At 43.6% G+C, this 27716-nt stretch overlaps 2 protein-coding genes across 14 annotated transcripts in view; both read left to right on the forward strand.

Moving 5' to 3' along the window:
- Window positions 1–3: 3 nt before the first annotated feature.
- LOC113999634 lies at window positions 4–23968 on the forward strand. 13 transcript variants are annotated; one of them, XR_005563478.1, is made up of 8 exons: window positions 9412–9579; window positions 12395–12541; window positions 15946–16131; window positions 17210–18345; window positions 18939–19048; window positions 19277–21346; window positions 22242–22402; window positions 22890–23968. XR_005563478.1 is itself a non-coding variant. In XM_039381082.1 (7 exons), exons 1-7 carry the CDS (start codon window positions 813–815, stop codon window positions 16002–16004), a joined length of 711 nt encoding a protein of 236 aa, XP_039237016.1. In that variant the 5' UTR covers window positions 4–812; the 3' UTR covers window positions 16005–16073. The 13 variants fall into 13 exon arrangements, 5 of the variants coding, with proteins under 5 accessions (XP_039237016.1, XP_027599027.1, XP_039237014.1 ...); XR_005563482.1 differs by having other exon boundaries at window positions 22357–22402; XR_005563481.1 differs by having other exon boundaries at window positions 19277–19562; window positions 21205–22402.
- A 2306-nt stretch (window positions 23969–26274) lies between these two features.
- MED13 (mediator complex subunit 13) overlaps window positions 26275–27716 on the forward strand; it is a 51205-nt gene continuing 49763 nt past the window's right edge. Inside the window, exon 1 of the mRNA XM_027743173.2 lies at window positions 26275–27451. Coding sequence (XP_027598974.2) covers window positions 27386–27451 — 66 coding nt within the window. The 5' untranslated portion in view covers window positions 26275–27385. The remainder of the gene's footprint in view (window positions 27452–27716) is intronic.

A 27716-nucleotide genomic window follows, 5' to 3' on the forward strand; every position in this document is an offset into this window, starting at 1 on the left:
GAGGAGGAGGAAGAAGAGGAAGAGAAGGAAGAAGAAGAGGAGGAGGAGGAGGAGGAAGAAGAAGGCTCCGAGCTGGGCGTTGCTCTGGCAACGTCGGGGCCTTCGCCCCGCCATGGCCCATGAGGGGCGTGGGGGGGGGGGACTCCCCTCAGGCGCAGCCCCGCCAAAATGTGTGGGGCGGGAGGTTCCTGCCGAATTTTATCGAAAGCCTGAATTAAAATTAACCTGCGAAGGCTGTAATAAGGAAGGAAATTAAGGGATGTGTGTATCTATATAAATATACGTGTGCTGCGGTGGCTTGTCGGCGGCGATTAGGGAAGTCCTGCTGTCTGGAAATTGGCTTTGCCTCCCAGGAAACCTGAGGGGAGCGCTGCCCTAGTTAATGCTGCGGGAGCTCTCGGGAGAGGCTCGAAATGAAATGGATACAGGGGGTTATTTTTCGTTCGAAATATGCTCTTGAATAAATTAGTTTTGCGTCCAGAAATGGCATCTGTTTTCCTTGGCTCGGGTGTTTTTCTTAGGAGTGTTTAGGTATGCAGCTCACACGGGAAGCGGGGCTAATATCTGAGCAGCTTTGGATATCGGTGCTGTGTCATGTTAGAACAGAAATGCTGCTTTAATTCAAAAGTTTAAATACAGAAATGCTGTGGGGTCAGTAACCCCGGGAGGGGGAAAGGACAGGCACTTAAAACATAGAACTCACGAGGTGAGAAACTAAGTGTTTTATAAGAGTTAAGTGGCCTGATGTTCAGTGGCACCATCTGAAAACGAACCTTCTCTTTTATTTTCAAGGAAGTAGCTGAAAACACTGGATGCACCTCTGTTTCTCCTGGAGGTAGGTTTCAAGGAGGCATCTGCAGCAATTTGGTCTACTTTTGTGATGTTTTTGGAAGCTGTGCCTAGAATTTCTCATCTGGATGTTTCAGGCCTTGTATCCTCTGCGTTCCACTCAGGCTGTGGCTGATGGGCTGGAAGAAACCTGGGCTGGTTATTACAGATACACTTAATATTAAACAAACAATTAAACAAATGTGGGCCCCCTGAACTCAGAAGACCTTCTAATTTGTGTAAGTCTTCTGCCTAATTATCACAATGCTCAGTAGCAGCAGCAATGCAGATTTCAGATGCTTGTCTGGAAGCACTCGAAGAATTACATGGCCATGTCCCCATCCTTCCAAGGATAACACAGACCTGTTGTGTTTGGCTTCTGCTGTGCCATATTGTTCGTTCTCCCACTCTTTGCTCAGTCAGTCACTCACAGCGTGTTTGGATTGTGAAGGACAACGTGAAAAAATCTCAATTTGATTCTCAAATCAGGAAAAGCAATTATAAATCTTTTTTATTTTTAAATAGTATTTTACGGTTGGAAATTATGCATGCCTTCTGTACACCGCTTGGAAGGGTATAAATATAAAAGATTTCTTCAGCTGTTTCTTTTTTGTAATTATAAAATGCATTAAAGTACAAATGTAGCTCTAAATCAGTGTTGTCCTCAAACTGCTTTTCATTGTTACGTGGACTGGAAATATGAAATTAATTCGTGGCAGCTTATTAATCAATAATGTTTGCTCATGCAGGTCACTTGCTGATTTATCTCCAGTTCACAGCTCATTAGAAGGTATGTAACTCTTCAGAGATGTTGTTATTTAACAGGTGTGGTTTCCTGGTGCTATTAATGACCTCTGGATTTAGTAACTCCTGACACAAGAAAGATTTCAGAGATTATTCACATAAAATTGGAAGTCTTTTCCCGTGGGTATCGCACACGTTAGCTCGTGGGATACCTGCTAATAAATTTACCAATCTGTATTTGGATTCCACTCCCACCAATGAATTTCACAGAGCTGGCTGGATCAGTGTCCAGGCACGTTTTCAGGCGTAGATACACTCAGACATAAGTATCCCAGATTTTCTCACCCTCCCAGATATAGGTGGTACCTCCTTAATCGGTGCAATCAGCAGGTTTTCTCAGTTTGTACCTGCTTTCCCTGGGGTTGTTCAGTGCATGAGGACATTGGAACAAACACTCATCCTTGTGGAATTCTGCCCTGGCAGCTCAGTCCTTCCCTCTGCAGTAATTCCTCTCTACTAAAAGTTGCTGAGAGCTTGTTCCATATTAGAAGAAAATATTTTGTATCCTAATACCCATTCCTGGAGGAGCTCTTGCAGAAATCTTCCTGCAGGGCAGGTTGAGGGATTACAATCTGCATCTTTTGTATCACCTTTTTTTTTCAGCAGGAGGTGTGGAAGGAACCGGTGCTTTAAAATGAGATGTACAGGATACATCTGTGGTGAGATTTAAAGGAGCTGATCTCAGATACACGGAGAGCAATTTTAGTTAATGATATGACAAAAAAATTGGGTTTTTTTGTAAGAGTCTGTAGAATAGCAGAATGTCCTGAATATTCAAAGGCTTTATTGGTTGTCTTCATTTTACCCAAAATGTTGCTTGAGTATGGAAGACTTTTGCAAAACTACGAGAGTTTAAATTGTTTGATGGATTTGAAAGTCTTGCCAAGAGGCTCAAATAACCTTTAAAATTTGAATATTTCCTGAGCTTTGAATGCTCAGTCTTTTTTCAAACTAACTCCTGCAACTACCCAACCCTTCCTTCAGTTTGTATTTCGAGCATGAGAAAACAGCTCCTGTGCTCCCAAATCTGAGGGACTGCAGGAGAGAGACCTTATAAATCTTATTATTTATTCTGAAAACTCCCCCCGGGGTTGATGGCAGAGGAGCTGAATTTCACCGCTGAACTCTGATCCTGGGAGCTTTGTCAAGGAGACTCGCGAGGAATTTGAGCCAGATATTTTTACATTGCAATGACATCACCCTGTTCCCTGAGGTTTCCAGAAATCTTACAAGCTCTCAGTGTGCTCGTTCCTGTTAAGTCATTCTAAACTGAGAGTCATTCCACCGCAATGGTGTCATAGAATCGTTACAAAACTGGTGAATTAGATCCCGGAGTCTTGTTTATTTTTACACAGATAAAGCCCTGAATGAGAACGAGCCAGCGGAGCCACAAAGGGCAGCTGCAGTTTTTGCTCCCTGCACAGGAGGGTGCTCAGCTCCTGTCTTTATCTGCAGCAAAGAGCCGTTCCCGTGGTCATTAGATCGAAGTGGAGAAGCCGTTTTCTGATCTGGTCTTTTCTTGCGGTGGCGTTGCAGGAGCTGTTAAATGCAGCGACTCGAAAAATATTCAGCTGTTACAGAATTTTCGGAGGTGTGTGTTAATTGCTCTTAAACACCATCGCGGAGGTATTTAGGTCAGAAGATGGAATGATCGTGACGTTGGGATCCTCTAATGGGTGCCCTTAAAGGTGCCAGAATTTTCAATAGAATCTTTGAAGTTCCTCAAAATTAGGCTTTTCCCAGTCTGCCCTTTTAATCAGAATGTGTGAATCCTTCAACTGAACAAGGAATTCTCCTGTGTGTAAACATGAGTGGATTTACCAGGAAGGAGTAGATAAGCTTGTTAATTTATATTCCATCTGTAGTACCTGCTAAGAGTTATAACCTTAATTATTCTTTATTTGCCTTGGTAAATCAGAGAGTTGTAGAATATCCTGAGTTGGAAGGAACCCACCAGGATCACCAAAGTCCAGCTCCTGGCCCTGCACAGAACAGCCCCGAGAATCCCACCGTGTGTGATATTTAGTAACATATTTTAGGTTAAACTCCAAATTAGCATTCTAACATAACCCATAAAATGGAATTTCACTGACTTACTGTTGACCTTTTCAGAGATGAGTTAAACAGGAGTCTTGGGTGTTGTTACCTGGTCAGATCTTAGTGAAGTGAGTGAACATGTTCTGTCTGAAATCAATTTGTTAAACCTCTGTCTTGTACGAGGCCAAAATATTCCAGCCCTCTGGATGCACAGCCAGTTTAATTGCTAAGAAAAGACAATTTTGATTTTTAAAAAGCACTGCCATTGTAGACAGACTTCCAGGTGTTTCCTTCCAGACCTTTCAGGATAGATACAAACCCAGAAATGTAGGAGGCAAAATTTTGTTTGTCGTGTTGAAGGGGATCCATCCCATTCCCGTCAGCAAATAAATATTTGCTTAATTTCAGGCAATATTTACCTCAGTGGTCAATAAAACTTGTCTTGCACTTCACAGAGTTAATATTTACTTGCTGGTTTTAGTTTGGTGACAATATTTAAAATTCTCTGGGGGGCTTTTTTACTTCTTTTCTAACAAAAAGAGATTTTGTATTAACAAAGATGTGTTAGTGTATTAGGAAGTGTTATCCATGGGTGAGACCATGTTTGACATGTAATAAGATTATCCAGATTAGGCCTATAACACTTTACAAGTATGGAAAGGATTTTTTTTTTGTTGTTTAAGGGTTAAATGACTAAATATATTACCAGCTTTAAAAATAATTGTTTGTGTCAGTTATGCCCACATATAGGTCATTAATAAAACTTAATGAGTTGGAGAGGAGATCCTGATATGTTTATAATTTATGGAATTATGGTCGTTCCCTACAGAATTTGTAGGATGTGTATCACACAGAAATGGGTGTCAATAATTTTATCAGGGTTAAAATCAGGGATAGATTTTTCCTTTGACCTCAGCAGCACCAAGCCTGTTTTTCCAGACATTCCTGAGGCTCTCAGTGTTGTCTGCAACAGCAACACTGAAAAATCAGTACCTGAGTGATGCAAAAGTTGCTGATTTTTGATATCCTGGTACTGACATTGTGGATATCCTGTGCCCCCTAATTACTCCAGAATCAGGTACAGACTGCAACAGCTTGGTGAAGAGGGTATAAAAATGAGGCTGGAAAAATTAGGATGCAGATACTAATTCAGAAGGCAGAGGTTTCTGGAAGGAAATTAGAGTGCTCCTCCTCCTAATTCGAAAATTAATTTTCTTTTGGGAAGCAAGCACAAATTTAGCCATTTTTTTCAGTGAAGTCAGAGTAAATGCAGCAGCCACACTGGGACGGTTTAGGAGGAAATCCATAGATGAATTTTAGGTCCTTTTAGTTTCCAAACATGGCACTTCATTTCCATGGAAGAATTCCCCTCTCCCCCTGTGTTTCATACCTGGATCATAGTTGGCTCTGTGCTTATTTTTCAGGGGTTTAGGTGTATTAGAAGTTGGTACATGACAGTGTGAAGGGTTTGACTTCCAACCTGCTCGAGGCTTTGTCTGCAGGATCTGGTAAGAGACACTTCCAGCTCCTTGGTGTCTGCTCAGAGGAGATAAAAGGGCTGCTTGTTCAGCAACACGTGTTATCTTTGCTGTCATGTCCACTGCTCTTGCAGGGGTGCACTTAAACCCAGGGGAGTAGCAGCTGTTTGCACCTATGTCACAAAAAACCCCTAAAGATTCTGTCCTTAAATGGTGATTTTATGATTGATACGATTAGAGACGAGGGTAAGGCTGTTTAATTCAATTAATCTTATGGTCTGAGCCTTCAGCTGAACTGAAGCTGCTGAACTAAATCACAGCACACCCATATCCCTCAAACTGTCAAATAAAACAGCTGTTTATGATAATGATTATCTTAATTTAAGAGTTCCAGCTCATGCACTACTTCTCTTCATTAATGGAAAGAATTAATGGAAGAATACTTACAAAAGTACTTATTGCTTAAGCAAGAACTACTAATGAAGTGAAACACTTGGAATTCATCTTGGACTCGTTATACCTTCCTCATACTTTCAGAAGACATTATAACAATTAAGCATGTTAATTGTTAATTGCATGGTTCAAAGTCTGGTGTTGTCTTCCCTGTTTCCAGTAGGAAATGTCTGTCCCTCTGTGTCACCCAGGGCTCACACATCAAAAATACAAACCAAAGGTTTGCTGGAGGTTGTTCAAGCTCCATTTGACAGGCACATTTATATGGATGTGGCAGCTGTAATATGTGAAAATTGTAGGACTTGATAGTCTGAAGTTAGGCAAGAAATCCAAAGATAAATACCAATTAAAAAGCTTTTTTTGAGTGAAGGAAAGTTCGAGTAACCGGGAGACTTGAGCACGTCTGGTGAAAAACAGGTTTTGTGATGTGTGGAAATAAGGATCTGGATGTGTAACTTCAGGCATTTGGATTTGGAAAATTTGGTCTCCCACTGTAATTTCTGCTTTTGGTAGAAGTTCATCACACCACACTGCTTGGGGAGTGTGTGTGTGTTTGTGTTTAGAAATCTTTACAGTTGTAGTTTGGACAGAAGATTCCTGGAGAACATCAAATGGAGACGTGTGAGCAGGAGCTGTGGGCAAGGGCCACGTGCTTGGGTGTATCCTGAGCACTGTGATTCCTTCCAGCTCACTTTAAATCTCTGGAATGCATCCCAGCAGCTGAGCAGAGTTTGTCCTGTATTTCTCTATGCAACAGAATGTTATTTTTTTTTCCTTTTAACACCTAAGAAAATTTGAAACACTACAGCAAAACATCTGAGAGTCCTGCCCGGGGTCCCTCAGGTGCCCATCTGCCAGAGGAAGACATGAGGGCAGAGAAAAGGCATTGAGCAAGGAAATCCTGGCCAACAGAAATACTCTGTGTGTCATTGTTTAGCTCATGACACAGTAATTGTTCTCTATCATGCAGAAGTGCCACAGTGCTAAAATATAATTGGGAAATGCATTTCTCTCTGATCTCTGATTTGAACCTTTCCATAGGTGGTGTCATTGTCTCCCCATGTGCTCACTTGGCTGTTCACAGGTGCATTAACTCCTGTCTGTCACCCAAATTGCTGTTTATTGCAATGTAAATATGGTAAATTAATAATTTTGCCCAATATTGGCTTAACATTCGTTTTCCAACTGTAAAGTCAATGGGAAATAAATCTGGGAGAGGATTGGTGAAGCGAAAGATGCAGGGTTGTGGAATAAGTGAGTTGCTGGAGAAGAACTTCTGCTTGTATGTATCTTAATTAGTTATGTGAAAATATAATGGATTTTTTTCCACAGTTATAAAGTAAACTGTGGATTGATGTCTCCTGGAACAGTGGGAAGAAAGCTCAAGAATCTGGACTATTGGTTTCACCATCTCCTGTCACTACACTGAGTTTTGTTAACTCTGTTTTTTAAGTTCCAAAGAAATATTTCCTCGCCTTTATTTTACCAAGACTCTTTTTAGCAACCAACTAAAATTTCTGGACCTTTATCAGTTTTTCAGTCCAGCTTGGAAATAATTTCTTCCCTCTTTATTCTAATGGTCCTTCCCCTGCAGGAAAATCCCAGCTTTGCTTCCTATGGAGTCGGCAGGGAAGGATAAATCAGGAAGAGCAAGGAACTCTTACTGGTGCTGCTGTGTCTCCTGACAGGAGAGCAGAGCCACAGAGGAGGAAACAGCATCAACATTCTCCACAAAGCAGAGAAAATAGGTGCAGGCAAGTATTTTAAATTGAACTCTAATGAAATTATTGTTTATGGCCCAGCTTCTCCCTTCCATCCAGAATGTGTCATTTAGGTGATTGGGCCAGCAGGTGCAAACATAATTGAATCCAGGGAAATAAATAAGGAGGGAGGCTGGGGATTGTTTGCTAAAAAGAAGACATCTAGTTTACTAATTAGGAGGATTTATAGGATGCTGCACTTAGAACAGATGATTATTGATGGCTCATCTTAATCAGGAGAGTTACCCCGTGGTTCCAGTTTGCTGCAGCCTCGCTGTGCACGGGGGGTGATGGCACAGCCAGGGTGGGACCTGCAGCTCATCCCTCACCTGCAGGGGCTCCAGAACCTCGGGGGCTCGGGGCTGCCCCACCCCTGGGAGTGTCCAAGGATGGTTGGATGGGGCTTGGAGCAGCCTGGGCTAGTGGAAGGTGTCCCTGCCCAAACCATCCCATGAATCCGTGGGAGCAAGAACCAGGAACACAGACCCTCTGCACTGGACACTGTTGTTTTCCCCTGGAAACTTTATGAAAAGCTGCACAGAAACAATGTTATTATCTCAGGGAGGAGGTATTAAGAGATGCCTGTGTTACATCTGTCTTTGAATCAGTTACAAAGAGGAAAGAAGCTGGAATTCTTAACTAGAGAAAACTCAGATGGAGGTTCTTTTTGAAAGTCTCATCTCTCCAAGTAGCAATCTGAAGGTATTTTAATGGAAATCAGAGGTAGAGATTAAACCAAAATATTTGTCAGTGGACACTGCTGAAGTGCAAGGTAAATAATTCTAATTATTTATTCATTTTAAAGGAAGTAGTGATAATAACTCTGGAATTTAGGTCAGTATAATTTCTCCTTATTTTAATGCTCACAGCTCTCTCAGTGACTGGTGAGCTCATCACAGAAGCCATGGATGAATTCCACATTTCCCATGCCCTTATCTAAGTCATTTCTCCTTTCTGCACTTTGGAATGATTTGAATATGAAGTATATCAGGAGAACAGAGTTGTTTTCCCTCTGCAGCAGATCTATTCCTCACAAAGAGTAACAAGCAGCCAGAGTGAATTACCATGGAGGAGATTGCAGCTGAGCTTGGAAATATTATTTTGAGAGACTTACATTTCCTTCTGAAAGGAAAGAGCATTAAGGGATATTTTGAAAATGTAGAAAGGGAATAATAGCAAAAAAAAAAATCTCCCTAAGATAAATTTGGCTCAGCAGCCTTTTTGCTATTTCGTGTCTAACATTCATTTTGGAGATATATCAGTCACATCAAGCTGAGGCCACTTTAGTTTTATGTGCCTGGTAAAAGGGAGTTGATTCACAAGGATCTGGTCCATTCCCTTCTGTCACCTCATATTTCTGTTTCTGTGTCTGCACATTATTTCTACCAACCAAATACTTTTTTTTTTTTTTTTTTTTTTTTTTACAATTTGGAGGAAAATAAATGGAAGTTTCCAAGTAAATATTTTTATATTCATTCTCATGCCTTCGGTTGTTCTACAGAGCTTCTGTATTGCATATTCCTCCAAGTAATTCCTGCTGATAAAATGCACTGCTGGAGTAAAATAGGGAATTAAAATTTAGATTGGAAATGGATTTGTTTGGTATTTCAGAGGGTTCTGATTTAAGGTTTTCTTATGCCCAGCAACAAATAAATGAATACACAAGGAGTGAGGCAGCCATGCACTTCAGGGCTGGGGCAGCAGGAGCTATGGAATAAGAGGACCCTTTAACACAGAACACTTTGCATTTGGCAGGGCTGGTCTGAACAGGGGCTTATAATCCCCCAGGAGACTGGATTTTTCTGCATTTGGTAGGAACCAGCAGGTCTAGAGGTGTCTTGATGTATTTGCCATTCCCCAGTTTCCTCAGGAAGTGCAGCCACACCACTTTGCTCCTAAAAGATTGATGTGTCCCGTGGACAATCCAACAAAATTATGGTGGTTTGCTTATGATTCCATTGCAGAATTACCCAGGTTTTGTGGATTTTGTATTTGAGTCAGTCTTTAGTGTTTGTTCTACCTCTTTTTTGTGTGTTTGTGTTTAATGCAGCTGGAAGTTATTCTGGAAAATGGGGAAGCTGGAATCCTTAGAGGAGCTGCCAACGTGCATTTGCCTGAGTTCCTTCAGCAGTGGGGAAGAGAGGGAGAATTCCAGACACGTCATCCCGATTTCACAGGCCTGCAGAGATCTCCAGAGTGGACTGATCCATCTGTGGGAGGTAATTAATAGCCCTGTGCTTTGTTACACATATATGTGTGCTCTGTCTCCATGCAATCCTTGTAATCCTTGGATCCTCTGGATCTGCCTGGACAAACATGTCCAATTTTGGAACTGGAGAGCTCCAAAGAGCTCTTATGATTGGAAAAACAGGCAGTGGCAGTTGCAGTTGGAATCACCCAGTGCTCCTGGTTGTAGTGCAGGTGCAGAACTTCCTCTCTAACCTTCCCCCAAACCTGAAAAATTATTGGATCTGGGCATTCCTACTCCACTGACTGTTCAGAGACAATCCTTAGCTCGTGACTGAGGTGTTCCTCCCAAAAATCCACGTTTTGCTGTGTTCACTCATCCTGAAGTGAGTGACAACAGGTAGGAAGGAGGGGGAAATGAAAAGGGATTCTGATTTCAAAAGCAACTCTGAAGAAAGCAGGCCCTATGTCTGGGTTTCCAAACCAAGCTGGGGATAATTTCTGTCCTGGGTGTTGTTCACACTTCCCTGCTCTGGCAGCTTTGGAGTTCAGTTCTGTGGGAGAGCATTTCCCTGCCAAAGGGTTCCCGTGGCATCTCCTCAGCACAGGAACTGCCCCTTCCAACTGGCCCCTGCAACCCAAAGCCTCCTCAGGCAGCAAACCCACGTTCTCCACGTTGTTGTTTCACACTGTGTACCCACAGGGGTCCTCCTGGGCTTAGCTCTAAAGGAATAATTATACTATTTAAATATTAAACAGCAAAGTTCTTCTTTCATTGTTAAACCAATATTAAAGTAGGACAAAACTGATTTACAGTTTGGGGTTTGCTCCAGAATCGCTGGTGTTGCAGCTGATGTCCTGTTCCAGCAATATTGGCACTGCCAGGAGGCACAGAAATGTAGATTTTAATCAAAAACCCTTATTTGAGATACACTTCAGTTAAATTATAAATTAATCTTGCCTTGTGGACTTCCAAGCTCTTAAAAAGGGCAAATGGCTGCAGCGCCCTCTGAAACAATTCATACCCCCATTTTTTGTCATTCCAGCACCATGGAATTGAAAGTTGGGTGTCTTCCCCTCACAGATTGTTATTTAATCACTATATATTAGCTTTCATTGCCCTTTTGATGTATTTAAGCTCATAAACTTCTCATTGACTAGATTGAATTTACCATGATGTTGTTACTTTTTATGAATGGAATAAATCAATACCGGATCCGTTGGCTTTGCACCGGGTTGTTTATTTTAAGGGCTGTTTAAACTTTTACTGACTGAAAATGGAAGGTTTGACGCCTCCAAATGAATCCTCAGAATTTGGGAACGCTGAGATCCCACCTGGCTCAACCAGCAGGTGCTGACCACGTGATCCAGAGGTACAAGGCTAATCAAATTTCCCAGCATCCTTTGAAATGGGATGTATTTTGCAGCATTCCCAATATGTAACCCTTGAATACTTGCAAATTACTTTATTATTGTAAGAGAAAGCTTTTGTGTCATTACTAAGGAATATTCCAGAGTAAGAGTAGTTTTTGTCCCTGAAAATAGTCTTGAAAATATCAGTCTGATATTTCCATATATATATTTATATAGGAGGAAATAGTAACTTACTTCATTTTGAGGCTGTAGTCCTCAAATAATCTGCACAAACCATCTGACTTCATCTATAAATTTGAAGCACGGAAATACCACTGGGTTCATTTTTTCATGGAATTTTAGAAATGTGGTTTCTTGGGCTTTTTTTTTGCTAGTTTAATAATAATTAAAACTATACATTAAACAGGTGATGTTCCACATAACCAAGTGCTAAACTGTGTCCAGTGGCTATAAAAACTTGGGAATTCTCCCATCAGTGCAATCCTGGGATAACAACCTGGACTTGGTGCTTCTGGAGGTACCTGTTTGGACTCAGTGCTGCCCCTTTCTCACCCATTATTTATGCACCTTTATTATTGTATTAAGTAGCTAATTAAATCTGGTCAGGCTAACCTTTCTTGGTGATTAGAATTAGGCACCTCAGCCCCTGAAGAGCCAATCATTTTGGGAGGAACATCTTGTTCTTGTTTGAATAATTATCTGTGTTTACATTCACACAGCATTAATCACTTCAACCAGACAGTTTTGGGGGAAGGAAAGGAGGGTGCCCAGGGCAGGTTTTCAAATGCTGGGTGCAGAAATTATAAAGGAGATACATTTCCCTTCATTCCTGCCAATGAGCAAAACATTTTGAGTTAATAATCCAGAACTCAAAGTGCACCAAGAGCTGTAATTTGTTTTCCAATAACTTTAAAAGCCAAGTGCTCCAGGCTGACCCTCTGAACTGAGCCCTGTTTCCTCGGTGAGAATTCTTCAGCAGCAGCATTCCAATATTTTCCTGCTGGAGTATTTGTCATTCTTTTCCAATTATTGCTGTTATTATTTTATAACTATTTGTCTTTGTTCTGTGATCTGTTCTTTTGTTGAACTCTAATGAAAGCTTCTTGGTCTTTTTTCCCTGTCCTTCCCCTTGGTTTGAGATTTTCTGCCAACTCTTCTGCCCTAAAGCCTTTCTTTTCTTTTCCCTTTTTTCTCTCTGCAGTGGCTGGATCTTGCCTGATACAACCATTGCCCTTATTGCTCATGTATCCCTAAAAATGCTCCATATATTGTGGCTTTTGTTTGGAAAGACCAAAAGGAGAGCTGGCAAAGTGACCTTTTCTGTGCCCACCTTCCTTCAGAGGCTCAGGAGCTCCTAACTCTTTTTTGGGAAAGACCTGATAGCTCAGACAAAGATGTTTATGATGAAGATTATTTAATTTTGAACATGAAATATTGATTTATTTGTCTATCTCTTCATTTATTGCTTCTCAGGAACAAAGTCGTGGGATCACAGGAGATGTGGGAGCTCAGTGCTCCGTGGTCCAGAGAGCAAGTGGGATGGTGGGAATTATTAGAGAAGAAATAGAGGAAAACCCCAAAAGACTTCTTGATACCACTCTAAACCCATCCCATATCTGTGTGAGTACTCTGTGCCTCAAAACCATGTGTTAAACCAGCAAAAGCTGGAGAGAAGGGCAGAAAATGCTGAGATGTGGCAGAAGTGGTGAATGTGCACCTTCCACAAAAGGCCTCCAAGTCATGTGAAGATGTAACTTTGGTGCTGTTCCTTTGCTGATTCAAATGATCTTCTGTAAGTGATTTTATGATACATATCAATATTATGGTTATCAGCCTTCACAGTTAAAATAAGGCTCTTTTCTTTGGCAGGAGGAAGGCTATACATGCAAATTCACATTCCTGATGCATTTCCACTGACTCTGCCCTTCTGTTCTGGCAGAATTAGGAAAAACTGTGGGTTTTTGTGTCTTCTCTCTTTCTTTATGCCTCGCGTGTTCTTCGATTCTCACTTCATTTCTGGTTTCATTATCTTTTTCTTTTTTGTGGTTACATTTGTGGCTGCATTTTTGCCTCTTATTTGTTTGCTTTGCCTTGAACTTTCTCCCAAATCCTTCAGTTTTCCTCTTTCTACCCAGACCTGAGTAGACACATTGAATCATCACTTTTCTCTCTTTCCATTTCCACTTGTTTTCCTCTTCCACTCCAGTATTTATCTTTTCCCCTTCCCTCCCTTAATGTTACCATTTTCCCTCAGTTTGTTGATGTTTTTCTTTCCCCTGAACTTTCCTTTTCTTGGTATTTTGGACCCGGAGAGACCAAACAGGGATTTGGGCCTTGAGGTTTTTTTCTTAATAGTACAAAACTGGGTAGAAATTCCTTAAAAATAAGTGTCCTGACTGACCTGTGGCATGAGGAGGGGACCAGGAGAAAACAAATTCCTGTTTAGCAAATTTAACTTCTCCTAAAAATTCAGGCTCCATCCTTCCAGCTGGAAACCAGAGAATATAATGGCTTGTTACAAGCTGTTAAAATTTGAGACCGAGGAGGGGGAATAGGCTGAAGTTATTCCATGGATTGTTCTGTTCTTTGTGGGAGGCTGTTAAAATAAAGCAAGAGTATAAAAGATGAATTATATACAACTTAATGTAAAGCTGTTTGAAGTCATTATGATATTTCTTCCTTGATTGTCTAACATTTGTGTACTTTTAAAAAGTTTCACATTTTTTGGTTCTTTCTGAACATTATGAAAATTGTACTGAGAGGAGTAAATTCATCTGCATAAAATTGACTGCAAAGAGCAATTAGTCCTTCATTAATATGCAAATTTGGTCCAGTGCAGATTCATCTATATATGAGGCTTAAATATGCAAGTCAGTCTTGCTGTGCAGAAGCCCAGATGCTTTTATTTACTTTGAAATTGAGGGATTTGGTTAATGATGTTGTTGACAGGAAAACTTGAATAAATTTGATGATCACCATCTTTCATATTAGACGAGGCCCATGGAAAAAAATTACCAAGTAAAATACCAATTTTATTTGGTAATTTCCTATTACCAATCTAGTAATAAAATGCAAGATACGAAGTAATAGAGTGAGATTTCCTAACGTAGTTATCCTGAGACTTAAACTGCTCCCCAAAGATAGAGCCATTTTTCTTAAACTTTGTTTTTCCAGAGGGTAAAGACATCTCCATAAGCTGTGTGAATAACATGCTGCCTAGAGATTTAATATTGGAAAGTTGGCTCTGTGGCTTGTTTCACTTGGGGAGAGTCTATAAACCTGGGAATGGAAAAGCAGGAGCTTTGGAAAGGGCTCTTTGTCATCTTCCCTCAATTATCTGTGGAGTTTTCTCCAGAGCTGGTGGGAGGCCTTTGCTCTGACCCTCTGGAAGTGTCTGAACACGTGGCCAGTTATCTTTGGATCACCTAAGCTGGTTAATAAACATTTTCCTAAATATCTTTAAATCTTTACAGGCCTCAGAAATGAAACTTTGGGACTGTGATCGCTCCCCATGGACTGGCTCAGAGAAGCCAGGGAAGGGTTTTTCCTTCCCATTAAATGGGATGTGCCCCATCCCTTTCCTCCTCTCCTGGCTCCTGCCCAGGGTGCCGTGGCTCTTTTGGCACATCCAGGATTCTCCTGGTTTTGTCCAGCAGTGCCACAGCTCCATCACTCCCTCAGGTATGGACAGAATTCCCTTTGCATTTGTCAACCTTGTTTCCTCTCCAAGGTGCCACAAGTTACTCCTCCTCATGTTTCTTCCTTCTTTTTTTTACCTCTGTAGTTCCCTCAGGCCTAAATTTACCTTTAGCTTAAACAACCTGGCCTTTGACTTCAATCATGGCCACATTTTCCTGGGCTAAATTTGGTCTTCTGTCTTGCCTGTGTGGGGCATTGACACTTCCAAACCGACAGAGAAATGGAGTTTAAATGGACTGAACTCTCCAGCAATTTATAAAGCTCTAGTTGGAAGTACCCAAGGACAAGTTAATAGATTAGACCATTTGATTCCTCTGACTTCTTGGCACAGCTGGTTGGGATATAAATCCTCCCAACAGTGAACAGTTAGTTTCCAAATCCTTAATGTGCTGTAGGAGGCAAACAGTTTACACAGCCATGGGAAGGGGAGGAAAATTCAATGGAACACAAAAATTGATGTGCTTGTTCACGTGGTCGTGGTGTGGTCCTGCAGGTGAATCCACAAGCAGGAAAACAGAGGTGGCATTGAGGATTTGGGGGGAGCAGAGGAGGGATCTGTTAGTCTTGGAAAGGAATCCGTCCTTTCTACCCTCAGAATGAGGCACTGAGAGCTGTCAGAAGGCAGTTTGTTTGCAGCACTTGGTGAGGTGACAAATTGATTAAAAGGTGAAACTTTAAAAACACAACATCTGCTCAGACTTAAATGGTCTTTGCCTGTGAGAACACAGAGTTGTTGGACAGTTTGTCGTGTTTTCCAGCACCATATCCAGCAATCTTGGCTTTCTGATCTAGCTCCCAAAAGGCAGACAATAGTAATTTTAAAATCTATCAACAACAGGCATCTCAGCACAACCTGAGGTTGTCTCCTATCAACTATGTAATCTTTATATTCTAGATTAATAAACACTTCAGCCTTGGAGTTTGTTAGTCCAAAATATATTTATTACCTCATGAATTCAAACTCCCTCCAGTTACCATCTAATTAAAGCACAGTTGTGTGCCTGCAATCTTTGGGGATGTATTAATAATGGAATTATCTCCTGAAACAGTAATTACACACTTTGTGCATTCTTTGCCACTCTTGTTGCAGTGTCTGTGTGATGAGTGGGGCACACAGGGCTCCATTGTTTTGAGCTCCTCCAAACTCTGTGTGTCCAAGGATAAGCAGGATTGGGTTTTTCCCCTCTTAGGAAAAAAAAAAGGGAGGAAAATTTATTCATTTTTGTACTTGGGAAGGGGAAGCACCAATGCCACTGTAGGAAGAGTTGTGAAACACGATTGTGCAAGTGATTTTAGCTCCTGTTTTCTCCTCACTCTTCGAGCAGGTTGCTCACAGAGCAAAACCTTCCTGCAGGATCTGTTTTGTAAATCTGCCAAAAGGTGAAGACAACCACTTTATCTGCGAGGGAATGTTCATTTATGGGGCTTCAGTGGCGACATAGATTTGAAAAAAGGAAAATAGTCTTAAATCCTTCCTCAGGAGAGAGATTTCCTTCCAGTTTTATTCAGTGGTAAGTGTACTTATTATCCTCTAATTTCTGTATGTATTGGCTGTATCTGGGCTCGTGCTTTATCAAGGTTGTCCTCCCAACTGCTCCAATGGATTGTTTATGGGCAAGATTATTTTTCCTCATTTTTTTTCCCCCACTTCCTACGGAATGAGGTGTTCTGATCCTGCCTGGAGAGCCCTTCCCTGCCTGGAAAGAGGCACAGGAGGCCGCAGGGTTTGCACATTCCTCCCCTGGATTTTTGAATCCCTTATCTCTAGTTCAAGTACATCTGTTGAGCAAGAGGGTGAGCGTGTGATCCCTGTTGACTCAGGCTCTACCTGACAGAAGGGGGGGGTTATTCCCTTTGTACTTCCAGGTGCTGTATTCCAGAAGTTGGTGTTGTCAGGATCCATCTGTTGGTGGAATGTCCTGCTCTGTGGCTGCTGGGTTGTCTTGCCTTTGGGATAACCTTTTTCCCTGCAGTGGAAGGTCAGGGTTAGGGTTGTGCTCATTGTCTCAGTAAAAAGGGTGTCTGGTACCACTTGGGACACTGTAGAGTGGAACATTTCCCTTGTGTTAAACAGAAAATATCTGCAAAAGATAATGAGATTGATGACATATTGTTACCCATTATTATTATTATTATTATTATTATTATTATTATTATTATGACTTAGGGTTAATTACTGGTTTGTCAAAACTTCTTGATTTCAAAACTTTTGGCAGTCTAATATTTCTTGTGGCTGTGGATGACAGAGGTGTCTGTGTGTCCCCAGAATGGTTCCAGGTTGTGTCTTGCCTGTGCTGTCACACTATTTTGTTTGCCATTGGTGTCTGATTTGCAAACTTTCAAACTAGACACCTCTCTGATGTGTTTTTCCTGATGTGAATAAATTCACCGCAGAATACTCACAGAGGAAGAGATGTTTGTTGTCAAGCAATTATTTCAGATGAAACACAGAGAAGGGTGATATTACAGTCTGAGTTTTATTTAGCCACAGGCATGAATCTGAAGATGAATTCTGGGAATTCAGGGGAGGAAAAGGACAGCTTTTTATTTTCTTATTTTTTTTTCTTTCTTGTCCTCTGTATTTTGCAGGGATTGCTTTGAGTCTGTGAGTTCTCAGCTCGTGAAGAACTTCCTGGCTGAGGGGATGAAGACATTAAAGCCTTTGCCCACTCAGGGCAATTGCTCTGGAGACAAACACAGCTCAGAAAACAAATGTTCTGAGCTACCTGGGAGTTCTGGTTCACTAAACACATGAAGAGCCAGAGATCCTTCTGAACCTGCAAGTGAAATTTATTCCCAAGGTGATGCTCGAGCTCATTATCTGCTCCTCTTTCTAAATGTAAAGTAAGGAGTGAAAGGCCCAAGTATTCCATATATAACAGCTGACATGTTCCCTGCATTCCTGTGTTTGCCTAAGAAGTCATGGATAATCAATTTGATGTGCAAAATACACTGCAGGGATGAATTCTGAGCCACAGCACTTGCCGTGCCTGTGCTGTTCTGAGAGACAGAAACTTCCAGGAAAGGAACACCAGCGAAAATCTTCCCGATCATTCTCTCATCAGGTTTTTTTTTCCAAGGATGTGTCTGGAGGTGGATTCTCTAGACAGTGTTTGGGTTTCTCCTACCCCTTGAGTGGCTGGTTCTGTATGTGTCAGTTATTTTCTCACTGTTTTTCTTCCTGTATTAGAAATCAAAATTGCTTCATCAGGATATATATATATTTTTATATATATATATATATATAATCACTATAATCTCAACTAGGAAAAGCTAACCTGAAACATTTACTTTTCAGATTTATTATTTAAATATATGTTTAAAATAATTAAAACAATTCCCTACACTAATTACAAATAACTTCCCATCTTATTACTGTTGGGAAGCAGAACAGGCAGGAACCAGCAGCAGACAGATGTGATTGTATCAGAGGTTCTCATTTAATAAATAATAGATTGGTTGTAATGAGACTTATGGTCTTCATAAACTCCTAGAATGTTTTTAACCCAACCAAAGTAAGTAAGTTTAAAGTCTGATTTATTAGTCTTAACCCTCTCAGATAATTTTTTACCTTGTTTATTTTCGAGGACAAACCCCAACATTTATCTTATTTTGAGAGAATTTCCCACAAACCAGAATATCTACGGTTCTAGCAAGAAAAAAAAGGGAAATTTGCGTGGATAAAAAGAGATGAGTGACAATCCTGATGGTGTGGGAAAACTGAGGTTAGATTTAGTTCTGTGTTAATCTGTTCCTCTCTTGGAAATCCATATTTTCGCCAGAACATCCCCCAGCATCCTCTAGACTGTCAAAATTTGGTCACAGCATTTCACAGACTTTGGTGTATCCTTTCTCTGGAAAGAAACAGCTGGATATTTTTGTGTCACATTGTGCCCAGTCCACCTCTGTTGTTGTCATTTTAATTGCTGGGGCTGGTTTGTTTTTTTTTAAGTCCTCTACAGAAGGTCTTTGTAGTGACAAGCGAACGGTTCACGCTTCGTAAGCAAACATAAAGAATTCTGCTGCTAATTGGAGGGGGAGCCATGCAGTTATGATTCCATCAACATTTAAGTTACATTGTTAAAGGACACATTTTTTTGTTGTTGTTGTTGTGTTTATGTTGCCCCATAAAATTTTACTCGGGGTGGTTTGGTGGGGAAGGTTTTATAACTAATTCTGGGGCTCGGGGGGCAGGAGGGAGGGGTAGAAGTTAAATTTTTCTAACCTGAATATACAGTATTAAAATTCAGCATTTTATTACTCTTTTGCTCTATTATAATTCTTAATTGCTGGCTTGTGAAACTATGGCAATGGAAAGACTGGACAACCTCAGAGAAGCTCCCTTTAGCCTGCCCTGAAGAACTGCAGCCACAGTGTTTCATGTGGAGGAAAAGTCTCCAGAAGCCACCACTTTCCCAAAGGAAGGAGGTTGTTATTCACTAATTTTGTCTTTTGGGGTTTTCTCCCCAAGACACTCTGCCTGTTGTATCTGTAGACCTCCCAGTTTCTAAAAGGACCTTGTGTCAGACCTTCCTTTTTTACATAAATTCCACTTCATGGAATACTTGGCTATGGATTAATAGTTTTACAGTTACAAGCCCCAAAACTGTTTCCTATTAACACTGATTTATTTTCTACTTACATCTCTCTTCTCAGGTGGCAAAATGTCTGGAGCCTCATCTTGAAGAGCCTTGGAAGGGCCAAAAAGGTTCTTCCTTTTCCAGGTCACTGCCAGGTTTTAGAAGATACAATTTTTCAGCATCTGAAGCAGGAAATCCCAGCTCTTTTCCACGAGAAGAAGCCCAGGGATGACAGGGCTTCCCCCCAGAACACTCCCGGGGTAATTGCTGAAGACATTCCAAGCCACTCTAACGAAGTGCACTGTCTGCCAGTCATTCTGTTCTCCTTGGAAGACCATCTGTTGCACTTCAAATATGTAAAGGTCTGCTATCATTTCTTGCTCCAAACAAATCCACTCCTTTGTCTGATGGGCTGGGGCTCCTGAATGGGGACTAGAGGCGGTTTTGGTCATGGAGGGCAGGATATTCAGGATATTCCCTTTTGTTGCTCTGTAAGTGAAAGGTGCTCACTCAGCTCAAATTTCAGAGCATAAACAGTGATTAAACTGATTTCAGTGCTTTTGAATAATTTCAATTTATTTGGCAACAAATCATGAACAACAACAACAACAACAATCTGAAATGTAGTTTCTGTTAACTCAGCCAGAAGCACATTGTAAGATTTTTGCTTCTGGTGAACAAACCTTTCCATTGTAGTGGTATCCAGACTTGATACACACTGACATTTGAATTGACATTATGTTATTTTAACTAAATTGCTTAATTAGCTTATTTGTGGCTGAAACTAGTGATTCAAAGAAACTTTCAGCAGTGAAAAATAGGGTCAGCAGCTCAAAATGCAAGAACCTTTCTTCTGGTAGGTAAACACGTGTCCTTTACAGGGATGTAACACTTGCCTGTACAGTCTTTATTTATGAGTTAACTGGGACCCTTTCCATGAATTAAATGAGCAAGATCAGGCATTAAATGATGATTTCTCTTTGTTTTTCCTGCTGCAGATTTTAAAGAGGCTGTACAACCCCTCCTCTCAGATTGGAGAGCATAAGCATTGTATTTTCACAGCAGAGAAGTTCTGTTCAGAGATTTCCAGCCAGGGAAACACATAACAATTTCTGTGTGATTAGGGAGTGGTCCTGTCTTCTTCCCTTTTTTTCCTCTGTCCCTTCTCCTCCCTGCATAGCAGTTAATGTTCTGGTCAGAAGGAATAATATGTTAGATCTTGAATGTCAGTAGCCCCAGAGATTCTGACAAGACTATTCATGTGCATTCATACGTCTTAACCAAAGCTGACACTAAAGAGAGCAAGAATCCTCATATTCCTCTTTTTATTGCTGTGCATTAAACTCAAATCTTCTCTTGGAGACCTCTGCTGAAAAATGACATATTCCCCATTTGAAAAAGGCTTTCTGGCAGGGTCTAAACAAAGCAGCTGGACATCAACGTGGCCCAGGGCAGAAAGCTTCCACAGTTTGGTTTACACCCCAGTTATGGACACCTACCAAATGCTGGGAGATAAATCCTAATGGGAAACAAACAGGAATGTTTTTGTTGTCATTTTTTCATTTAAAAATGAAGTGGTCTTCTAATTTCTTGAAATCTTATAGGAATACTTGGATTCTGGTAACCTGAGGTGGATGTTTTCTGAGAAACACCCCCTGTGTGAATGCTCTGCTCTCCCATTTACCCCAGACATATTTTACACATGCTTCTAGTACAGTTTACAGCACATGTCTGGGTAATTTTGCAGTGATCTGATCGTGTCGTTAAAGCCAGGTAGGCAATTTTTACAGCAATGATAGTTTTAATCTTCTTTTTTGTAATTGTCTGATAGCAGTGACTAACACAGCCTTGGTGGCTCTGGGCACCTCGCCATTCTTAGGTAGTTTAATTTGTTAAAAATTATCTTCCCTCCCACCCAAATCCCCTTGAAACCACTTGGAGAGGAAAAGTGTTGAACTGTTGCCAATAATAAGTCCTGCTGAGACCTCTGTATCCTCCTGATAGAACTGTTGGTGCCAACCAGGGACTGACTGGCACGGGTTTGAACTCTCCACTGCTTGATAGATCTGCTTCACATGGACCAATTACAACAATTCCCACCTCTGGAGCTGAAGTCGAAGCCCTTGGTCTTCCCTTCATACCTCAGGTTGTTGGCAATGTGTTCAGTCCTATAATCTCAATTTTCTCTGAACAATTAAGTGGAACATAAATACTTCGAAAAAGTAGGAGAGAGTCTGAATGGAAATCAAAGGCTGAATAATATCGTTGTTTTTCATGTTGCTGTTGTTAAGCTGCATTTCTTTCCATTTATTCTTTATTTCTAAAAGGCAGCATCTTCTTTTAAGTTTTTTACAGAGATTCACCAGAAGGTGCTGTAGTCCATTGACTGTTATATTCAACAGTATCTTTTAATGTGAATGAAAGAGCAATAGGAATTCCTACTTTTTTTTTTTTTAATGGGTTTAAAAATATAATTATTCCTTTCAAAATAAATACTTTTGACCAAAGTGGAAAATCATCCATCCTTTACTCCTTTTGGCTGGATGTTTCCATAAGAAATAGGGATATAACACCAGGATGAGAGACTGGCATTAACTACCCAGTTCCTGACAATTCCATTGGTTTCAATCTGATGCAACAGGGACCATCTTGCCCTTGCCCCTGTTGTCTTTCCAGGAGAGTAGTTAATTTTTAAATTGGAGCAGCTGCAGGTTTTTTTTAACCAGTGAAGTTTCTATTACACACAGATAAACCTAAGATTGAGCACAAACTGACTTGCCTGTAGCTTTCCTAATATGATTGCACTGCACAGTGTAGATACTAAAATTTATATTAAAAATTCTCCATGCAGTTTCCCTCCAGGGAGAGGAAGAGGGAAGGGAAAGGCTACATGTGACAGATGCTAATTATGCAGCTTAATGCACTTCTGGAAGTTGCAGAGATGAGAACTCTGTAAAAACCCATCCACAAAACAAAGCCTATTTTCAACAGCGTTTTTTCCACAATGCTTTGTTTTCGTCTGCCTCCTCCCTGTTTTCCAGGAGGCTTTATTTCCCAGAGAGCACGTCCAGTATTCAAAGGGCAAGTGATGTCCAGGGTCCAAAATTTGCCAGGCATGGATATGAGTGTTCTCCATCGTGTCTTCCTACTCTGTAGGGCCGTACGTGGAATTGGGAAAGGTGGTGGCTCCCAGTCAGGACAGGTATGGCTTAAAAATTCTCTAGCTGATGTGTTAGTTTTCTTTCCTCTTTTGTTGATGTTTTAGTAATATTTGGGTTTACTGGGAAAACTGTGTTCTACACTTGACTGTGCTGGGATCCTGTAGAAGGATTTATTGTGGTGAATATGTCAGGCCCAAGGAACCAGACCCCAAACTGAGACACACAGGATGGGTTCCTCCAAACTGGGAGGTGAATCAGTGCCAAAGCCAGTGTTAGACACTGATCTTCTCTCCCAGACATTGAGCTGTGCTGTTTGAGGCTAAAGAAATGGATTTCCAGCCAGGGAAAACTCGATGTCATCCTGAAATCAATGGGGAAACTCAAAAGCACCTCAAGGCCACACTGAGCCATCGTGCTGGATTTCATTCCCTCTTCCAAATCCCAGGATTCTTTTCCCTCCTAGAGGTAAAACCACACCAGCTCTTGTGTATTAATGCCAAATGCTGCTTTCTTTTATTTCCTTCAAAGCCTGGGATTGCTCCTTTAGGACCAGTGACTTCCCAACCTCTCTCCACGCGGGACGATAATCGCGCTAACGACGGCAGCGGCGCCGGAACTTCCGAGGTCTTGGTGTGGCCCTGGGCGGCCTTGGAGGAGCATGTTTGGAGTGAATCCTCCTCTTGCCATGGTCCTCATGTGCAGCCACCACGGAGAAAACCATCTGTTCCCCTTGGAAGGGGGTTTGGTTCCCCATGCCCTCCCCCGATCCCGCTCCGTCCCCAGCTGCCGTGTTTCGACGAGCAGCGAGGGAACGAATCCCCTGCGTTAAAAATACTCTGGGTCTATTTAGATGAAAAGAAGAATCTTGCTTGCCTACACTGACATGCAAAAATAGGCTCAGTGTGAGTAAATCTTCAAACTTTCTTTTGGTGAAAATACCCAGCCTTTTTTTTTTTTTTTTTTTTTTTTTTTTTTAACTTCTATGATAAGTTTATTTATAGAGTGTCCTTCTTTCCTCCTACTCCATCAAGACATTTGCAGGAGGTTGTCGCTCGTCTTGTTCAGGAGTCCTGAAATAATTTGCAGGGCCTTTGAAACATCATCATGTTGCACAGTTGTGATGCATCGTGCTGCTGTTGCACCAACGTATCATATTTTAGTGTGAATGTCACGTTAACTGAGACATTCAGGCCTTCCTTTTACTCCAGGTGCCTTACACTGGTTTGTATTTTCATTTTAACTCCGCAGTCAAAAAATTCTGCGTATATATAGTAACTTAAAATTTTCCATTCTACATGCAAGGCATTGCATAGAAAATTAATGTGTAATATGAGAAGATTAACAGGATGCATATACTTTCCAAATATCTCTTAAAAATAGCTTTCACTGTCACTGTAGCATCTTAATTCTGAATAATCTCACAGTCCTTCTGCAAATCTGTGCATATAGTAACAGAGTAACCACCTACTTCATCCTCTTGAACTGCACAATATGTATCTGGGCATGAAAAAAGCTGCATTTTGGAGTATGTTCTGCTTTGGCAGAGAGGATGGCTGTGGGACTAGTGAGAGCAGTAATGCCTGCATTAAATATTAATGCCAGCATTCCCAATACCTGCCTATCTTTTTAAAAAGGCTCCAAGATTCTGAGTGTGGAATTTGCTCCACAGTGCAAAGCACCAGCACAAATCTTGGGAAGCCTCTGCCAAGAGGTGGAAGTTGTGGAAAGGGAGCCAGGGTGGGTGTTCCCTGTGCCCACGGGACACTCTATGCCTGGACTTTGGCCCAGCACTGCCTGGGGATGACACCCAGGAGTGGATCCTGGTGGGATCAGGGGCCAGGAGCCTGTGGATAAATATGTGAAGGAGAGTTCCAAGAAGATGGACCAGGTTGGTGACAACCACTAGGACACGAGGGAATGGGCACAAACTGATGCCCAGGAAGTTCCATCTGAACATGAGGAAGAACTTCCCTGTGCAGTGACCGAGCACTGGAACGCACTGCCCAGAGAGGGTGTGGAGTCTCCATCACCGGAGATATTCCAGCTGTAATCCTGTGCCACGTGCTCTGGGATGACCCTCCTTGAGCAGGGAGGTGGGACCAGATGATTGACAGGAAGCTGAACATGAGCCAGCGTGTGCCCAGGTGGCCAAAGAAGGCCAATGGCATCCTGGCCTGGCTCAGGAACAGTGTGGCAGCAGGAGCGGGGAAGTGATTCTGCCCCTGGCCTCAGTGCTGGTGAGGCCACACCTCGAGTGCTGTGCCCAGTTCTGGGCCCCTCAGTCTGGGGAGAGTGTTGAGGGGCTGGAGCAGATCCAGAGAAGGGCAATGAGGCTGGGGAAGGGACTGGAGCACAAGTGCTGGGAGGAGAGGCTGAGGGAGCTGGGGCTGTTCAGCCTGGAGAAGAGGAGGCTCAGGGAAGACCTCCTCACTCTCTACAACTCCCTGACAGGAAGGGGCAGCGAGGGGGGGAGTTGGGCTCCGCTCCCAGGCAATAGGACAAGAAGGCACAGTTGTAAGCTGTGCCAGGAGAGGTTTAGGCTGGACATTAGGAAGAAATTCTTCACAGAGAGAGTGATCAGACATTGGAATGGGCTGCCCAGGGAGGTGGTGGAGTCACCGTCCCTAGAGGTGTTTAAGCAGAGCCTGGATGTGTCATTTGGTGCCATGGTCTGGGTGACACGGTGCTGTTGGGTCACAGATTGGACTCGATGATCTCAGAGGTCTTTTGATGCTGTGATTCCGTGATTCTGTGCCCCGCTGCGGCCGCTCCAACCCGGCCCACCCCGTGAGGAGCCGCGGGCCGGGCCGAGGCGGGACTCGAACCGGCGGCCCCGAGGTCTCCGCGCCATTCCCGCGGTGCCACCGCTAGATGGCGCCGGCCCAACGGGCAGGGTGGGGGCTCGGCAGCGCCGCGCGCTCCCCTGGCGGCCGCTGCGCGCCCCCGCCCCCGCCCCCCCCGCCGCCATGGCGGAGCGCGCCCACGTGACGGCGCGGCAGCCAATGGGAGCGCGGCAGGGGGGCCCCGGCCGCCGTCCCTGTGGCCGCCATTAAAGAAAAAGGGTCTCGGAATTACCCGGGAGCCGGAGCCGCTCCCGCCCCGGCCGTGCGGGACCCGCGCCCAGGGCTCCCGCCGCCACACGATGCCGCGGCCGGGCAGCCGCCGACAGAGGCACCGCTGAGGGGAGGGCGACGCGCCGGCGGGGGCTTCGCGGGCAGCGACTCCGCCAGCGGCAGCAGCAGCGGCAGCAGCAGCGGCGGCCGCCGCGTCCCTGTGTGTGTCGGCGGCGCCGGGAATTGCGGGCTCCGACCCCCTCGGGGCTGAGCAGAGCCCGGAGCTCGGCCGCCGCCTCCCCGCCCTGCCCGGGAGCCCCGGAGAGGGGGCCCCTCCGCCCGCCGCCCCCGCGGGACCCGCACCTGAGGAGAGCGGGGGGTGTCGGGCTGCCCCCCGCGGGACGCGCCTCGCCGGACCAAGACCATCGCTTCATATTTTTCTCCTCCTCTTCTCCCCCCTCCTCCCTTTTTTTCCTTTTTTTTTTTTTTTTTCTCCTCCCTCTCTTTTTTTTTTTTTTTTTTTTTTTTTTTTTTCCTCGTTATTTTTTAAAGGACCGGCCTCGCCGCGGGGCTGGTCCCTCCCCGCCCCGCCGCCCCCCGGGCTCTTGCGGGGGTCGCCTCCCCGCTGCCCGCGGTGACTCGGCGGGGTCCGCGCTCCCTCCAGAGACTTTTGGGGGTCCCCCGGCCCCCGCGGACAGCTGGGGGGGACCAGCCCCCCCGAAGACACTCTGCGATTCGCCCCGTCCTCCTCCCCCGACGGGGATCGGCCTCCCGGAGACTCCTCCATCCTTCCCCGGAGAGACTTCGAGGGTCACCCGCAATTTCCTCCTTCCACCCCTCTCCCCCTCCCTCCTTTCCCCACGGAAGGGTTTTTTTTTTTTTTTTTTAACCCGACGGAGGGTATTTTGGTTTCGCCCTCGCTGCGAAGACTATTTCGCTTTGGGGAGGGGGGGTGTTTTCCACACGGGAATTTAATCCCCCGCTGGGCTGCTGAGGAGACTTTTGCGGCCTTTCTCTCTCAAGGAATACCTTCCCCCCTCCCCTGCCCCCGCAGATGTTTTTTTGGGGTACACCCCAGGAAATTTTTCTCTCTCTGCCTTTACGAATTCTTCAGACTGGCCTTGCTTCTGGCCCCTGAAGTTTGTTTTTATGCTTTTAAATTTTAATTTATTTGGAATATTTTTGGAGCAGGGGAGAAGAATCTGACCCCCCCACACCCTGTTGCCCTCGGACTCCGAAGAGACGAGCCTGGATTTTTCTCTCTCCCACGGCCAATCCTTCCCAGTCATTCCACAATTTGCCCCTTTCTCATCTGATGACTAAAGGAACAGGAGGAAGAGAAGGGGGGGTTCTGGATTGATTGCCCCCGCTGGATTATTTATGTTTTCCTACTTCTCTTGCTTGGCATCTGAGAAGAGAGGAAGGAGGGATGTCAACTGATTTTTAGCCCTAGCCCCCCCGGATTAATTACCCCATTTTTATTCTCTTGTTGGATCAATTACCCCTTCACCTCACCTCCTCTCCCTCCCCTCCTTATGCGAACGAGAAGACAAGAGGAACGGGGAGGATTTTGATCTTAATCTCCCGTCGTTGGATTACTTACCACCTCCCTCTTTCTGTTCTCCCCTTCCACCGTGGCTTTACCCCCCCGGTGGAGCTCCAGAAGACGAGAAAACGTTCTGACTTCCTTTAAAAAAAAAAAAAAATTTTTTTTTTAATAATTTTTTTTAATATATTTTTTTTTACCCCCCTCTCGTCCTATTCCCCCTGCCACTATTTCGCGTGCGCGCGCGTGTAAATCCCTTATTTAATTGTATTATTATTTGTGCGTGTGCGGAGCCCCCCTCCCCCTTTCCCTCTCGCTGTCTGTCTCTCCCTCTCTCCCTCTCTCTCTCTCTCTCTCTCCCTGGCTGTCTCTTTCTTTCTTGTCGGAGGCTGTGGGATAATGGCGTGTGGGTTGTGGCTGTGAGGATGAGTTCCTGCTTCGTGCCGAACGGGGCCAGCCTGGAGGATTGCCATTCCAACCTCTTCTGCCTGGTGAGTGGCGGCCCCGGGCTCGCAGCCGCCCGGGGACACGGAGGGAAGGGAGCCGAGCTCTGGGGGAGGGGGAAGGGGCAGTGGAAGCAAAGCAGCCATTTTTAGCAGAGCTTCTGTTGGATGAGCCCTCGGAGTAGGCCCTGCCTGGAGCAGCCAACTCTCCCATGCCCCTCTGGTTCCCCCTCCATCGCTGTCTGTCTCGCCTCGCCCCTCCCTCCGCTTTCTTCCTGGATAGTATCCTCCCTGCAACTCGCCTTTTCCTTCC

This window comes from Pipra filicauda, unplaced genomic scaffold (genome assembly GCF_003945595.2).
Source record: "Pipra filicauda isolate LSUMZ 115617 unplaced genomic scaffold, ASM394559v2 scaffold211_size2331000_pilon, whole genome shotgun sequence".
In the NCBI taxonomy this organism is placed as follows: Eukaryota; Metazoa; Chordata; class Aves; order Passeriformes; family Pipridae; genus Pipra; species Pipra filicauda.